We start from the raw sequence: 17,535 nt of genomic DNA, 5'->3' as shown, positions 1-17,535 counted from the left end.
GCTTTACTTTATAACAAAATTTTCTGATTTTGTTGAAGATACTAGTTGTTTCGGAGTTAAAGTTTTTTGACACAAAATTAAAATTTATTTACATTTTAAATTTTGATATATTTTAGCTTTTAAATTTTAATATATATATATATATAATTGTTCTAATCCAACAATATTATTTTTTTATATGTAATAACGTGTCAACCTATTTAAACAACCCAGATGTCAACTTCATGACATATTTTATTATTGGTGTAGGGCCATGGCCCTCCTAAATTGTTCATTTTTTTTTTTAAAGTAGTAGTATATATATTATATTGGTGGAAATTAGATTATGCAGATTTTTTTTCTTTTATAAAATATAACATTTAATGTTAATGAATAATAAAACAAAAAATTAAAAGTAATTAAAAGTAAACAAATTTATTGAAATATTTTTTATGTTTTCTTTAATATTTTTTTGTTTCTCATATATCCTCACCTCCAAATGTTTTCTTTTGTTCATGAAGAAAAAAATGAAAGTTAGATACAAACTCATGTTTCTTTTGTTTATGAAACTCATACTTCTTTTTGTTTGTGAAAAATAATAAGAGGTTAGACACAAACTCGCTTCATATTCTTATTTCTTATATATATTTTTTTCATTATTGAAAATAAAAAGTAATTCTGTTTCATTTTGTTTGTGAAGAAAAATAGAAAGTTAGAGAAAAAGTCATGCTTTCTATTCTTATTTTCCATATATTTTTTTCATTATTGAAATAGTAAGTAACTCTCTTTTGTTTCACCTAGTAAAGTATTAACTTAATAAATAGTATTTTTCATGAGTTGTTTGTATATTTATTATTTGATAAATACGAAGGAAAAAATTATATACCATATATTTTTCATATCAGTTGTTTTAATTGTCATTTGATTATCCTAAATTTTTCTTTTAAATAATTATATATCTCAATATAAGAGCACAATCATGATATATACATATGTTCAAATTTTCCCATTTTATAACCATTAATCCAGACAGACATAATATTATTACATACTTATATATTTTTTAAGGTAATTTAAGAGACACTTTTACTTATATATGGTTGTGTTATTCTTCCCTACCACTTATACACGAGGAATTTTATAAGGACCAAATAGGTAAGTATAATAAATAAAAGGTTTATCACAACCAAAAATTGAGTAAACTAATTTTTTCACGATTTATATCGATATATAATTTACAAATTAAAAATCATATACATAAATTACTTTGAAATAAAAATACATTTTTAATTATTAAATTTAAACACAAAATTAGAATTAATCTTTATAATAAACTTTAATATATATTTGTTATTAAATTAAAAATGACTAAATATAGTCATAATAATTTAATAATGTCAGTCTTTTTACTTGTTAAAAAATGAACTATTATAAATAACTCAAACATAAGTTTGAATGCAATTTAATAGTAAAATAACATAAAAAAAATTATATTATTGAAGTAAAACATATTTAATCCAATTATTTTTTATGCTAACCATCTTAAAGATTTAATGATATTATCTGTTATGATATTAAAGTATTCTATCTTTAGTAATATTTTATGGAAACATATTTTATCTTTTATGGTGATGATTATATGATCTTTATTTATTACATTGTTGAAAAAACGGGTTGAAAGATATTAATTTTGTAAGCTTTAAATATCTTTTAAAGTAACTGAATAATTTAAAATAAATAAACTTAAACAAACTTTAGTAATGAGTTCTGTAATTAGGTGGAGTTGGCAGCCAACCCATCAAAACGGCAGCTTCCTGGATGCGAGTCGAGAAGCGTGAAAGATCGTCCAACCGCTACAAATGTACGCACCAAACACCAAAATCGCAAACGGAATTAAGAAATTACTCAATAACGGTTTTAACATACGTCACGGGGTTTAACCTATCCCGTACGCCTCTAACGTATCTTCGTACCCAAACAAGCCGCTAAGTCTCTACACAAGCAGAGTATCACTTCATTCATATATTTATTCTTTATTTTATTTTATTTTTCTCAACGCAATGAAAAGTACTCCCAGCTAGTAGTATGAAGATGGTTAAAAACCCGTAAACGTAAACCCTAGTAGTTTAAATAGCCTCCAGCTTTTCCTGTTGCGCTTTCTCTCTCTCAACACAACTCAACAACATAACACAAATCGCAAGCCACACTTACTCTGTTCGATTCTCGTTGCTCTCGCTATCGCTCGCGCTCTAAACCCTAGAGGACGCTATTTCTAGGGTTTAGATTTCAACTTCTAATCGCTTTCGCAATTCTCGGTTTGCGCGCTGATCGGAGTTCGTAGCGGAGGTTTTTTGATCGAATTTTCGGTTCCATGGATCTTCCGAGTCTCGCTGTTATACTGCAAGCCGCTTTCAGTCCCAATCCGGATGAACGGAAAGCTGCTGAGCAGAGCTTGAATCAGGTGCGGCTCCTTCCGATTCTTGAATCTCTTTTCTGATCAGAGTTTTCGTTGCTTTGTATTTACTTGATTCACTTCCGGTTAAGTGTTTAAGAAGTACGGATGGTTGTGAAACGTGATGATTCTTTTAGTGTCTTACTGAGTCGTCGGTTGTTAATTGAATTTTGGTGTATGATTGTTTATTGAATCTAGCAGTGCTTTGATTTGATGAATTTAAATTTGGCTGTGTTTGTTGATGATCTTTTTCAATCATGAGTTTCTTTTTTTAGCGTTTATGAAGCTCGCGCACTGGGAAATGAAGTTGAAAACATTAGTCTTTGTTGTCTGTTGGCATTGGCGTCCCTGTTTGCGGTTGTAATTGAATGTATGAATGTTGCAGTTTGTTGACTTCTTTTAACTTTTATATGCTTGTTGTTGAATTTGAATACAGTTTCAGTATGCGCCTCAGCATCTGGTGAGGCTGTTGCAAATCATTGTTGACAACAACGTTGACATGGGTGTACGACAAGTGGCTAGTATTCATTTCAAGAACTTTATTGCGAAAAATTGGTCTCCTCTTGATGGTATGCACTTTTTATCATTGGTTCAAGTTAGATAATGAAGTGGGATGTTTGCTTATCGTATTCTTCATTTTTGTGGGTTGTTTATGTAGAAACGCAGCAGAAGATTTCACAGAGTGATAAAGATGTGGTGAGAGATCACATTCTCGTGTTTGTAACCCAGGTTCCTCCTCTGTTGAGGTACGATTGTTCACTTTTGGTGCCTCATATCTGGTGGCTAATTTGTATATTCTGATATGTGTTGATTTCTTGCTGTCATTTCTCTCTTCACCTAGTGTGTGATGACAACTAATGAGGGTTTAAATTAGTGCCATATTTCTTTCTCTTTTAAACAACTTTTTTTTTTTTTTTTTTTCCAATTCTCCGTTGTGTTGACTTGCGTTCATTGCTTACATTTACGTCTGTAGGGTACAGCTTGGCGAGTGCCTTAAAACAGTTATACATTGTGATTATCCTGAGCAGTGGCCACATCTTCTTGACTGGGTGAAGCATAACTTACAGGATCAACAAGTCTATGGGGCATTGTTTGTGCTTCGGATTCTTTCTAGAAAATACGAGTAAGCTTGTGATTTCATATCTATTATACCTCAACCTAAACAATTGGGCTGATATTCTTACCCAGTTCTGTTGTGAAATTTTCTCACTATTTGCTACTTTGTCCGTTATTATTAATAATTGTATTTCCATACTGTACGCAAAATCCTGTTTGGTTTTCATTTTTTACTGTACAGTTACAATGGCATTTACACAGGAATATGTTGTACTATGTTGCTTAGATCATTTCGTTGAACTATAAATTTGTTATATATGTATGTGTTGTATGGATGGAAAAAAGGATTTAATAAGAATGTGGAGAAAGATACAATCTAAGACAATGATAAACTCTCAATAATAAAAAATGTCACAAAAAAGGGGAGCGACAATATTAAAATAAGAATGAACTATAGTCTAGTTTTGCATGTCACCTAAAAAGTTGTCTGCTTTTCCAGTACTAATAGAAAAGTCAACAAAGAAATGATTAACAATAATTATTTTTTGAATGTTAATTTCATCTTCATTTTGAGGGGTTGAAGAAAATGAATGAGGATTAGGATATCACCACAAATTTCAGATTTCAGACTAGAGTTTACAACGTTTTAAATGGAAGGGACAAACCTCATTCCATGCGTTTTGGCCATTATTATTATTTTGCTATGTTCGTTAATAAGTTTCGAAGTTTCCATTTCAAAAAGGTTGTTGGAGGGGAGACCCCGCTAGAGTTGACTATGCAGGTTTCACAATGGAGAATAATTACTGGCAAAGCTAATAAATATTCTCTACTAATAACGTTGTTAAAAAAATTTCTATTTCAAAGTATTAGATTTCTGATTTTGCAAGAGCTCATATTTTCAAAAGTACCCTGTGATCCTTAAATAGTGGTCCAGATCAATTAGTCTAGTATGTGTTAGGTTCATAAGCTCTTTTATTTTTTCTTCTCAGGTTCAAGTCAGATGAGGAAAGGGTACCAGTTTATCGCATTGTTGACGAGACATTTCCTCATCTTCTCAATATATTTAACGGGCTTGTCCAGATTGTTAATCCATCACTTGAAGTAGCTGATCTTATCAAGCTTATCTGTAAAATATTCTGGTCCTCCATTTATGTACGCTCTCTCTGTCCTCATATGTATCCTTAAATAAAGGAGTCTATTTTATGCATTATGCTGTAGATCAAACCTTGTTCAGATTCATGTTACTTATTTATAGTCATTATGTTAAACATGTGATTATTATTAGTTAGGGTGTACAATGCATTCTATTTTAGCCCAAGGTGGTCAAGGCTGTCAAATCTGAGGGAGTAAGTGTGTTTGGATTAATGTCTGGAAGTGTTCAGGCATAAGTTTGCATATTTCAAAGCAGTGAAAAGAGAAGCAACTCCCTTGTGTCATTGAAGTTAGTGTGCATAATGTTAAGCATAACTCTGTCCCGATCACATCCTTTAGATTGTATTGGACTTATAGAGTTTACCTAAAACAAAAGTAATATTTTAGAGGAAGCCTAATCATAGTCTTAGAATTTGAGCTTAAACTCAATTTTACAAAATCGACTTGGAATGTGAGTTCTGCCAAACTCTGTAAGCTCTATTTAAAACATAGCTTTATTTGATATAGAATTCAACGCCACCCTCGAGGCTGCAACCAACTAAGGCAACCTCCCAAACAGGTTTTAACAAAGGCAATTGCAAGTAAGGTGACTTTCCAATAACCTCCTCTTGCCTAAGGTTAATGGCATGGAGCGTGGCTAAATGCAAGTGGCTCAATGATGGCTTTGGAATTGGCTCTAAAGCCATCTTAGAAGTTGGGCTCAACTTTAACATCATGAGATTTACTTGTAAGATGAGGATTGTGCATGCTTTGTAAGTTCTATTTAAGTCATACTTCTAGTTGATATAGGATTAAACACTACTTTTGTTGCAATTTAGCCATCTCCTAAAGAGGACATAATTAAGGTGGCCGGGGGTGACCACAATTCAGGCCACTTTAAAACACTCTTATCCAAACAAATAATAACATCTTGCATAATAAGTATTCAACATTCTAGCTTCATAACTAAGCAAACCATATATTGTAACCGGATCAGAAACAGCACTACCTGAAATTTTTATCGACAGAGAACCTTGATCCCCAATCTGTTATCAAAGTCTTGAATAGGGAAGGGGACAAATAGAAGGATTGAATGAATTCTGTGGTGATACAAGAGTCTTGGGGCTCTTCTCTCCAGCGCATACTAAGATACATGATATCCTTCTCTTAGTTGTTTTACCTTTTTATGAGTTCTCCCCTTTCATCTTACTGATAAACTAACTGCAGTTAATCAAATCTTCATTAGAATTGATGCACTGCCTTTGTTTTACAAAACGGAATGGTACCATTCTATTAAATTTTAATTGAAATACATGATACCCTTTTGTTACTTTGGGGTAATGCCTTTTAAGAAATTGATGCTTTATTGTCCACTGTATTTTACAATCTTTTCATCCCTTGCCATTGTGTTTATATTGCCATTATATATGCATAAGCAAAGAGTGGAAAGTTATTGTGGGATTGTTATATCTCTAGTATCGTGTTTTCCTCTCACGTCTAATATGGGGTGGAGTTAATGTGATAATAAAGTTAGAAGAACAAAAATAGTCAAAACTACAGTCCATGTGAATCCTAGTCTAGGAGGTCTTTATTTATGTGTTTTTATTTGAATAAATCTTGGTTTCATTTGTTTTTGGTTGACCATGTCACTGGGGATAAAATGAAATAAAGGAGAGCATCTTTTACATTTGAGATAACGTTCGGCCACCTCACTTATTTTGATGCTTCTCACCACTCAAATTTCTGATAGTTGACATGTGAAGTTATGGATTTTGTTGAATTTATTCAGTTGGAGATTCCTAAGCTGTTGTTTGATCAAAATATCTTCAATGCTTGGATGATGCTTTTTTTAAATATATTGGAGAGACCTGTCCCTTCTGAAGGTCAGCCCGTTGATCCCGATCTTAGAAAATCATGGGGTTGGTGGAAGGTCAAGAAATGGACAGTTCACATTCTAAATAGGCTCTACACTCGGTATGTTGAGGTGTGGATTGATTTATATATAAAAAGATTTTTTGCTGTGTGACTTATTCTGAATTTCTATGGTTGTTTAAATTACCACATGACAGTTTTGGAGACTTGAAGCTTCAAAACCCTGAAAACAGAGCCTTTGCCCAAATGTTTCAGAAGCATTACGCTGGGAAAATCTTAGAGTGCCACTTAAATCTGTTAAATGTCGTTAGAGTAGGGGGCTATTTACCCGACAGAGTTATCAACTTGATTCTTCAATATCTAAGCAACAGGTGGGTATCCTTTGCAGTCTCATTTTGCACCGTCATATTATATAATATTCTAGCCTACTTTCGTTAACTGCGTGCTGTTAGTTCTGATCAATGGCACACATCTATTGGTAAATGCATTTTATTTTTTACTCTAATGGCCTGGTTTTGAGATGAAATATAAAAGCCATTAAGGTCTCTCCAACTAACAGGATTGGCTTTTATGATTGTTGGTTCATGATATGTTATTTGAGGTTTTTTGACCTAGGGGTCTAGATTGCTGCCCCCATTCTTCCAATAAAAAGTTGAAATTCAGCAAATGGCAGGTGGTTTTATGCATTATGCATAATTCAAAGAGCTCTTGACTTAGGGAATGCTGCTACTGTGGAAATTGTAAGAACCATTATGATAAAGAAAACTGAGATTTTCTTGATGGTTCTGGTTTCAAGCCTTTGTAAAAGTTGACTAGAGTTTGCCTTAGTTCGATAACTTTGATGTAACATATGATAGCAGAAAGCATTATTATTTAAGCCACACGTGACATTGAATATTGGCAACATCCACTTCCTTGATATCTAAAGTCACGACCACCATGAGTTTAGGAGGAGAAAGAAGATTGCCACAAAAGATTATTAAAGATTTGGTACCACGTTGAATTGATATAGAGAAAGAAGATAAATAGCAAAAGAAAGAAAGATAGAAAGTATATGACAATAGTGTGCTGGTCAGTGCAATTGCGGGGTGGGGTATGGACAGTTGATGGGTCCTGATCTATTGTTAGATATGTGTCATAGTAGTTCTCTTAGGAGTTAGAAGCAGTTAGTATTACTTGAATTGTTATAGAAGATAATTTATCCTTCATTAACTGTCCCACATTAATCTGTATAGAATTAGAAACTGCATCAATGACCATTATTCATAGAAAATAACTGATGGCTGTTGATGATAGTGGGGGTGTACATAGAAGGTGTCGATATTTGAAGTCTGTGGTTATCGAAGACTTTTGTCTCTATGAAGACAGGTGCATTATATGTGTGACTTTTGTGTTCTGCATTATATCCTATTATTTCTCAAATATCAGCTGATATTTTATCTGCAATTATAAGCATGTGGTTGGTAAGTTAATGCATTAAATAAATCCCGCTCACAAGACTTATTCCACAGTTGCTGCTCATCATAAATTCAGGATTTCAGTGAACTTTTTCAGAGACTCCTATAACACGAGCCTAGTAAACATCAAAAGTTTGGTTTCAAAAAACTTTTCAGATGCTCACGTGCTTTATTAGATTTTCATTAAGTTAAAGGAGGAGTAGATGCTTGACATTGGAATAGAGCATCTTTGGTCATGGGGTCTTGAGGCTTTGTACCTATAGCTGTTACTATGGAAATGAGAGCCCCATGTATGATGCTTTTATATTTTTGCTATTGGTTCTTAATGAATGTATCTTTCTCATTTCTGAATGTCAAATCAGACCAGGAATAAAGTTGTTATTATCTATTTGAATAGAAAGCATGAGTTGTTGAGTGCTTTATTTGGTGCCACCAGATAGCACATACTAATTATTTCTTTGTAATTTTTGCATCACATGCAGTATCTCAAGGAATAGTATGTATACTCTGCTGCAACCACGGCTTGATGTCCTTCTTTTTGAAATAGTGTTCCCCCTTATGTGCTTTAATGATAATGATCAAAAGCTTTGGGAGGAAGATCCGCATGAGTATGTAAGGAAAGGCTACGGTAAGTTGTGTTGGTGTGTATGAAAACAGTATTTCAATATGCACTGGGATTTCTTATAGCTTCTTATTCTTTGTTGCAGATATTATTGAAGATTTGTATAGTCCTAGAACTGCTTCCATGGATTTTGTGAGTGAGTTGGTTCGGAAACGAGGGAAAGAAAATCTTCAAAAATTTATTCAATTTATTGTTGAAATTTTCAGAAGGTAATGGTTTACTGTTAGAATGAATGATCTATAATTGGGTGCAATATTTATGATCTGTTGTGCATTAGGTATGATGAAGCTTCTGCAGAGTACAAGCCCTATAGACAGAAAGATGGGGCCCTCCTTGCCATTGGGGCACTTTGTGACAAATTGAAGCAGACTGAGCCATACAAGTCTGAACTTGAGCGAATGTTAGTGCAACATGTCTTTCCCGAGTTCAGCAGTCCTGTTGGCCACCTTAGGGCTAAGGTATGATTTCCTATTATAGTTTTTATCTCCATATATTGCCATGTGATATAGGACTTTGATAGAATGAAACAAATATGGATGAAGAACATATCAGAGAAAGGGGGGGGGGGACAGAAATCAAATAACTGTGTGCTGCATTTTTTTTAGAGTTAAATATGTTTTTTGTCCCTTAACTTTCAGTAAAATTTGGAATTAATTCCTATTTGAAACATTTGACCAATTTAGTCCTCCATCTTTAGAAATGTGTGAATTTAGTCTTTTTAACCAAATTTTGTTAAGTTTATTTGACATTTTAAACACAATTCATAGTTATATTTGTGTTATTTATACCGTTTGACACATTTTCGCTTTAATGTTAACTCAAATATTATAAAGAAATGCATTTGAAACGTCAAATAAACTTAACAAAATTTGGTTAAAAGGACTAAAGCCACGCATTTCTAAGGTTAAGGGACTAAATTAGGTCAAAGTTTTAAAAATGGACTAATTCTAATTTTTACTGAAAGTTAAGGGACAAAAAAACATATTTAATCCATTTTTTTATTACTATTTCAGTCTCCTAAAATACAACAACTGAGCTTTATTTGTAACCAGGTACTCAACAGCTATGAAAACGAATTTAACAATACTTGACTAACATTCTTCTTCTATTCATATTTACATACCGTTACCCTCCCTCCAAAAAAGGATACAATGCCCTCAAGGGTCTTGAGCTTCACGTGGGATGATAAGAGGAACATAATCTGTGATCAGTCCCCAAAGTTTTCTTGATCTGCTTCCAAAAGTTACTCATATCAACAGGATCCATACTTCTAAGTATCTCAACTTATGCTTCGTATAATCAGAGTAGATATGATCTATGCAGTGTTGAGTGCTTTATATGGATGAAAAAGGCTCACACAAAATGGGCATATTTGTTTAATGGCCCAATTATCACCCTTACCCCACGGTTGGAAAAAAAAAGGTTTTAGGCTGTCATTCACTGTGTTCTAAACTAAATAAATGAAGTATTATTTGCAAATGCATAGGTTTATTTGATTTTGTTCAAGTTATTCCAAAGCTTACTCTGGTTATGGAATTATTGTTTAAAGTATAATTTAGTTTTTCTTTGAAAAACAGGCAGCATGGGTTGCTGGGCAGTATGCCCATATTAACTTTTCAGATCAGAACAATTTCCGGAAGGCTTTGCAGTGTGTGGTATCCAGAATGCAGGATTCAGAACTTCCTGTGCGCGTTGATTCCGTTTTTGCTTTGCGCTCTTTTATTGAAGCTTGTAAAGGTGGTTTTTACATTTTGTTTTTGTAATTATTATGAATTATTTTTTTTCTATATGCTTATTTTTCTTATGACATGTTTGTGCAGATTTGAATGAAATTCGTCCTATCCTTCCTCAACTCCTTGATGGTATGAGGGTGTGAGAATTTTGTTTCACTCCAGAATTATTATTCGGCTTACTGAATAAGTTTTAACTAAGTGAAATTTTATCCAGAGTTTTTCAAACTTATGAATGAGGTTGAGAATGAGGACCTTGTGTTCACATTGGAGACTATTGTAGACAAGTTTGGGGAAGAGATGGCCCCTTATGCACTTGGGTTGTGCCAAAATTTGGTAATATTTCTTTTGCCTTTCACAATTTGTTTAGAAAATTTTAATTTTTAATAATTTATAGAAATTTTTAACTTTTAATAATTTCTAGAGGTAATGTAAAAATAATTTGGTTTTATTTTAAATAACAGGCTGCTGCATTTTGGAGGTGTATGAGCACTGCAGAAGCTGATGATGAAGCTGATGAACCAGGTGCTTTGGCTGCTGTGGGTTGTTTACGTGCTATTAGTACAATACTTGAATCAGTGAGCAGGCTTCCTCACCTTTTTGTTCAAATTGAGCCAACTTTGCTTCCTATAATGCGCAGAATGTTGACAACTGATGGTCAAGGTACCTCTCCCCATACTGCCCTCTCTCTCGTGACAATCTTTGTCCTACATTTTCCTCTGATGTTATTTTGTGATTGTGTTATGTGTATGTACTCCTGCTTGAACATAAAATGACATTTTGCTGCACAAAATACAAAGAAAACGGAATCACTAATTGAGCAAAGCTTCTAAAATATCCCAGCATGTCAGTTTGGGAAAACTCCTTAAAAAAGACTATAGGTGTTTTTACCAAAAGAAGACCAAATGCTTTATCTTATATCAAACAGGTAGTGTGCTACAACAGCCATTTTAAAAACTCTAAGTTTCAGTCTCTGACCTTATACACCAAAGCATTTGTGTACGTTGCACATTTCCCCAAAAGAATTCTGTTATTCTGTCTAAACCATTGAATCTAATCGTAAAAACCCAGTCCAATTACTTTAGAATTCCGATTAGTCAAAATGCTCCAAGGAAAACCCATCTTGCTCTTTTTGGCAGTTGTCCAACCATACAGTTATTCTTGTTGTTATGGCTTGTGTAGGTATATTTTTTCTGTAAGAAATAGGCAATACTAATGGATTCTGGTAACCCTTCTAATAATGTTTCATAACACTTTAATATGGATGTATGAAGTAGTTGATCACTGGAGGAATTTAGGACTTCCTCCATATCCTTAGGTGATCACTTATTAAAATGAATGTGATGCTGACAAACTTGTTAAGTTTGTATATATTTGCTTCTTTAAATTCATGAACCCTGTATTTGTCTTAGTTTAATTATTAGACTGATATATAAACAATGGTTTGTATATTTTAATTTTGTTTGAATTTTCACTTATTTCTACTATCTTCTATTGTGTCTACAGAGGTTTTTGAAGAAGTTTTGGAGATTGTATCTTATATGACTTTTTTCTCTCCAACAATATCGTTGGATATGTGGAGTCTTTGGCCATTGATGATTGAAGCACTGGCTGATTGGGCTATTGATTTCTTTCCAAGTATGGTGGTTCTCAACAAATTTTAACTCTCTTTTTCATCTGCTAATGTCGTAATACATAGTTTTGTGAATTATCTATTTTTGCCGGAGACAAGCTGTTCACTTTTAACCAGAAGATGAACACAACAATGGACTGTTTACAAAACATCTATTAATAAAGAAAAACAAGCTAAAAATACAACATGGACAATTTTTCTTCAATGCAGTAGCAAATTAATTTACATTCCACGTTGTTTTCTTGTTTATGAAGTATAAGTGAAAATGATTCTATCAGTAAGTGTTGTATTTCTTCAGAACTTATTTTGGAACAACCCATGGTATAATAACTTAATTCATATACTTCTCCTCAGACTTGTAATTATTGGTCTCAACTCTAGACTTTGGTTTTTTTACATTGAACTCGGGTCTCAAATATTTTTTTGCCTTCTCTTTCAAAGACACGCATATTTCTAATCTATCTTATCTTGATCTGGTTGGAAATTTTATCATCCTTCTATATGATCTTGTTTTTGGCATTTATTTGTTAAGCTTTAAACTTCTGCAGATATTTTGGTTCCCTTGGACAATTATATTTCAAGGGGAACTGCTCAATTCCTTTCTTGCAAAGAACCGGACTATCAACAGAGTTTGTGGAACATGATTTCATCTGTGAGATATTTTACCTTATTACTTAAAGCATCAACTTTTTGGTTGGAGCCTAGTGGTTTATTAATGATCATTATTATTTTTTATGTTATTACTGAGGTCTCTGATTTTTATATTGTATTGTAGATTATGTCAGATAAAAATATGGAGGACAATGATATTATACCAGCTCCCAAGCTTATAGAAGTTGTGTTCCAGAATTGCAAAGGACATGTGGATCACTGGGTTGAACCATATCTTAGAATTACTGTTGAACGCCTGCGTCACACTGAAAAATCATATTTGAAATGCCTTTTCATGCAAGTGGTAAGGGGATGTTACATGCAATAGTTACATTACACGAATGACTAAAGTAACAGATTTTTGTGCTCCTGGGCTATAATGTTCTGATATAGCCAATATCTTGATTGTGCTGGGGCTGTTGACTTGGAAGTTTCATTAAATATTTTAGATTGTAGTTGAAAGATTTATTTTGAATTTCCAGTTTATTAAATGGGTGTTGGCTTATAAAAAGTTGTCAGGTATTTTTGAATGGTAGTTTTCTCACGTTCAATGGAAATGAGTAAATTCAGTAATATATAAATGAAAAAGACCCTCAAACCTCTTATGATTTTTTTGTTTGAGTGTGATGTCATGTTCTCCTATGTAGTTGATTCGTGACTCACTAGTGAATATCTCCTTGTTGTTTCTCCTCCTTGGATCTTCCAAAAGTAGTATAAGAGCCAATGGTTCATGGTAGTCGGCTAAAACGAGTAGAGTTAATGGTGAATCTTGGTGTGGGGCCCTTGTATCTGCTAGTGAATCTAGGCAGTGTGTTTCTGAGTTAAATTACAATATAAGAGTCACTTGCGGACGAGTAAGAGCTTCCACTTGCGGGGTGTTTATTATTGTTGAAGTGACTCATATTTAAGGGGGAGTCTGCAATGTGTAAGAGACCTACACTTAATGGGTAGTTGTTGGAGCTCAAGTGTGAGTTCTCATCTCTCATTGTATAAAATTGGACAAGTTGAACTACATTTACGTGAGAAGTATTCACGCACTATTGCCTTAATGTTTGGGATTGAGTGTAGTGTGATGTTTTGTTCTGTAGTTAACTTGTGACTCATTAGTAAATGTCTACTGGTATTCTCCTGCTAGGATTTTCCAACAAATCTGTCCTGAGGAAATGTATACCTAACTCTTTTAGTTAACCAAATATGGATTATACTTCCTTGAGTGCTATAATTTCTAGGTTTCTTTATTTAAAAAGGAAGAAATTAAATATAGGGATATTGTTAACAAATCTGAGGCCTTTCCTGATCTCCCAATGGGTTTAGTTTATCTGCTATATGTTTGCCCAGGTTTTCAAATATTATTTGTCTCCTTAAATCATAAAGGAATTCCTTCTAAGAGGAGATACTTTTTTCAGATTGCAGATGCTCTTTACTACAACGCAGCCCTGACTCTCAGCATATTGCAAAAGTTAGGTGTTGCATCAGAAATCTTCCATCTTTGGTTCCAGTTACTGCAACAAGTTAAGAAAAGTGGAATGCGTGCTAATTTTAAAAGGTTTGTTATCTTTACCTTTTGTTATCACTTGTTCCCATTTTACTTTGTATGTTGCTACTGCGCTTCCGTACAACAATTTATAGATTGTCTAATGACAATTTGAATGTGTCTTGAGATGGTAAACTAATGGCGTATGTGCAGGGAACATGAAAAGAAAGTATGCTGCCTTGGTTTGACATCATTACTGGCACTCCCTTCTGATCAATTACCGGCAGAGGCTTTAGGAAGGGTGTTCCGAGCAAACCTTGATCTTCTAGTTGCTTACAAAGAGCAAGTTGCAGGTCGTATGTTTCCCTTGTCTCTGTAACTAAGTTGTAAAAATGATATTCATGGGGGTTAGATTGATGTCATTTCTATTGGTTGCTTGGCCTAAACTCCTAATAGTGTAGTTGTTTTATAAGTTCCTAATCTTCATGTATTTTGTAATGATTGCAGAAGCTGCTAAGGAGGAAGAAGCTGAAGATGATGATGATATGGATGGTTTTCAAACTGATGACGAAGATGAGGATGGCAGTGGTTTTGACAAAGAAATGGGAGTTGATGCTGATGACGGGGACGATGCTGATACTATCACACTTCGAAAGTTGGCTGAGCAGGTATAAACGAGTTCTATAGTATGTCTATATACATGTATATAGAGGATGTGCAAGATGGATGTTCTAGAAGTTCATCTTCTGCTCAGGTCATTGTACAGTAACTTTGTCCTGAAGAATTCATTGGATTTTGAAAGACCCAGTTAGTTAAATTCGAAATTTGAACTAGTGAATTTAAAGAACCGTTCATCCTTATGTGGTTCGGTTTTTATTGAATTGTAGGTATGCCTGTAAATATATTTATCATGAAGTTCAATAGTGAAATAAGTGTAGAGAACAAATGAAAAACCTAAAATTTAACGTTAAAATATTTTTAGTTGTTAATTTTGAAACCAATCTTGTAATTTTAGCTGTTGTTTTTGTTGGAATATTTTATTCATTACATTAACCATCTAGGCTCTTGTTACAGCTGCTGCCGATGTTTAGTGGCAGCATTTTGTTTCTTTTTATTTCCCATACTGATTTCTTATGCTTGAAGATCTGTACACCTAGTAAAACATTATGGTCCATGTCAACACTGAGTTCACTGACTGATCCGGTGAAAAATGCTGGAGATAGGATCAAAGTTTCATTCAGGAAGTTGATAAAAACTAGCAATTCTTTCTCCAAAATGAGTTGAACAAATGAGCTAATCCGTGCCCCTTTCCTCCCCCACAATTCCAAATACAATTATTGCTCTTCATTTCATCTTATAATTATTCATAACACCGTTGTTATACTTGGTTTTGTCTTATAATTATTTGTTGTTGAATCTTTGAATTTTATTTTCATTCTACATCTGTTGGATGTAGGCGAAGTCATTCCGGCCCAATGATGAGGACGATGATGATTCAGATGATGACTATAGTGATGATGAAGAGTTGCAGTCCCCAATTGATGAGGTTGATCCTTTTGTGTTCTTTGTGGATACAATCAAAGGTAAGCTAAAATGTTTAGCGTTCCCCACCGTCATCATAATTCTCGATGTCATCATGTGACAGACTAACCTTACAATATAATTTTTACTGTAGTGGTACAATCATCGGATCCATTGAGGTTTGAGAACCTCACCCAGACACTTGAGTTCAATTATCAAGCTCTCGCCAATGGTGTTGCCCAGCATGCCGAGCAGAGAAGGGCAGAAATTGAAAAGGAAAAGCTAGAGAAGTCAACGGCTGCTACAACTGCTTAAGCTTCTGAGTGTACATTAGTACTGTTGCTTATTTTATTCTCGAGTTCTCAGATGTCGCCCATTCTTTAGGAGAGAATCAGAGGGTTGCCTATATTTGAGGCATTTGTGGGCTTTGTGATCGCCAGTTGGGGCTTGATCATGAAGAGTTTGCAGTTTTGAAGTGCTTGGAGATCTGTGCAGCGAAGCTCCCATTGACTATGGGGAGGGTGATGCATTGACGGAACTGTGGAGTTAGCGCTTTCTCCATTCTTCAGGTAGTTCAACTTATTATTTGGTGCTTTTGGGCTGTGTTTTTGGAGTAAAGTGCCCATTCTTGCCAAGACTATGTTGTCCCCGCTACCCCTTCTTCCCCTTTCCCTTTCGCGGGCTCCTTTTATGGTCACCATCTATGTGTCAACCGTATTTATGTTTCATGGATACGAGTTCTGTAATATTTGTCGCCTGTCACATAGACAGGTACGTAGGTCGCCAATTGCTTTATTGGTAATTTTTGGTGAGGGATGATATAAAAAATTTTGTTTTTTACACTCTTTTTCGGTCATTGTTTTGGGGTTGAGAGTATAGTCCATGAGTATTGATCAAGGTATCAAGGTATCAGTTTTGGGTTATACAAAGCTTTTCAAGGGTCCCATAATGCAGCAGGTTGTAAAACAGTTATGTTCATTCATTATATAATGTTTTGTGGGAAGAAGCAAATCAGCTCGATTTACAATATTTTGTTTGCAATTACGATTATGCAACCCCAAAAAAATTGCTTTCATCACTGTATTTATATGCAAGTTTTTTAGACAGCTGAAATCGGTATTTTAGTAATATTATAACGACCCATTGGAAGGCTGATATTTTTCATTGTTTTACCTACCTGTTTACAAATTACAATGATATTGAATGAACTCTCCTCGGAAATGTATTATGTTAAAGAAACAATACCAGTGTGTCGTTGACGGCTCTACTCATCGCACGTCAAACACGACATTTTTATTTGCTAAATTAGTGAGTACTGTAAAGTAGTATGCGCGTAAAGTAAGGATGGACTTTCTTAGTATATAAATCAAGATCAATGTGTGTGAATAATTCCAAGAAGAACGCGTAGGAAACGTTACGTTCTTCTTTGAAACGTCACCACAGAGATGGAAAATTCAATTTCCCGATGTTTGTTTTCAAGTTAAAAAAGAATTTTCGTTTACACGTTCACATCTGAACTTTAAATGTTATGTTTGAACTCTTTGAGCATTTAAGATCGAAAATCCGACAATTTTGAATATTAGTCATATGGACACCGTGTATGTAATATATAGTAATTAATATTGCATCTTCTTTTAATGATTTAAAACTCTTCGAATTCTTCAGTTTTACTGCCATTGTATACTCCTCGTTAAAAGCTGATATAATGTGATAAGAATAAAAAAATAAGGTGATTAAGTGGTTAGATGGAAAAAAGGAAATGAAAGGTAAAAAAAAAAAAAAAACTTTCGTACTTTGTCCTTCAACTTATTTTTTTGTTCGATCCTTTCTCTTATTTATTATGAATTTTGTTAATGAAGAATTAACTTTAACCACTTTGTTATAAAATAAATAGAAGACTAATAACCAACTTTAAAAACTGTGTACAAACCTAATTTAAAATTTTGCAAATAGTTAA

At 33.8% G+C, this 17,535-nt stretch overlaps 1 protein-coding gene across 1 annotated transcript; it reads left to right on the top strand.

The window, feature by feature from the left end:
* Nucleotides 1-2,044: 2,044 nt before the first annotated feature.
* Nucleotides 2,045-16,607, top strand: LOC114183152 (importin beta-like SAD2). Its single transcript, XM_028070062.1, has 22 exons — nt 2,045-2,440; nt 2,868-3,000; nt 3,090-3,177; nt 3,405-3,554; nt 4,477-4,639; nt 6,408-6,592; nt 6,688-6,861; nt 8,430-8,575; nt 8,655-8,778; nt 8,847-9,027; nt 10,147-10,306; nt 10,390-10,431; nt 10,517-10,635; nt 10,764-10,962; nt 11,806-11,937; nt 12,481-12,584; nt 12,708-12,887; nt 13,990-14,129; nt 14,271-14,410; nt 14,565-14,725; nt 15,514-15,640; nt 15,733-16,607. Exons 1-22 carry the CDS (start codon nt 2,351-2,353, stop codon nt 15,891-15,893), a joined length of 3,099 nt encoding a protein of 1,032 aa, XP_027925863.1. The 5' UTR covers nt 2,045-2,350; the 3' UTR covers nt 15,894-16,607.
* The last annotated feature ends 928 nt before the right edge of the window (nt 16,608-17,535 follow it).

Source organism: Vigna unguiculata, chromosome 5 (assembly GCF_004118075.2).
Source record: "Vigna unguiculata cultivar IT97K-499-35 chromosome 5, ASM411807v1, whole genome shotgun sequence".
Classification (NCBI taxonomy): domain Eukaryota; kingdom Viridiplantae; phylum Streptophyta; class Magnoliopsida; order Fabales; family Fabaceae; genus Vigna; species Vigna unguiculata.
The sequence above is the reverse complement of the archived record's forward strand: the minus strand, read 5'-3'. Positions and strand labels throughout refer to the sequence as shown.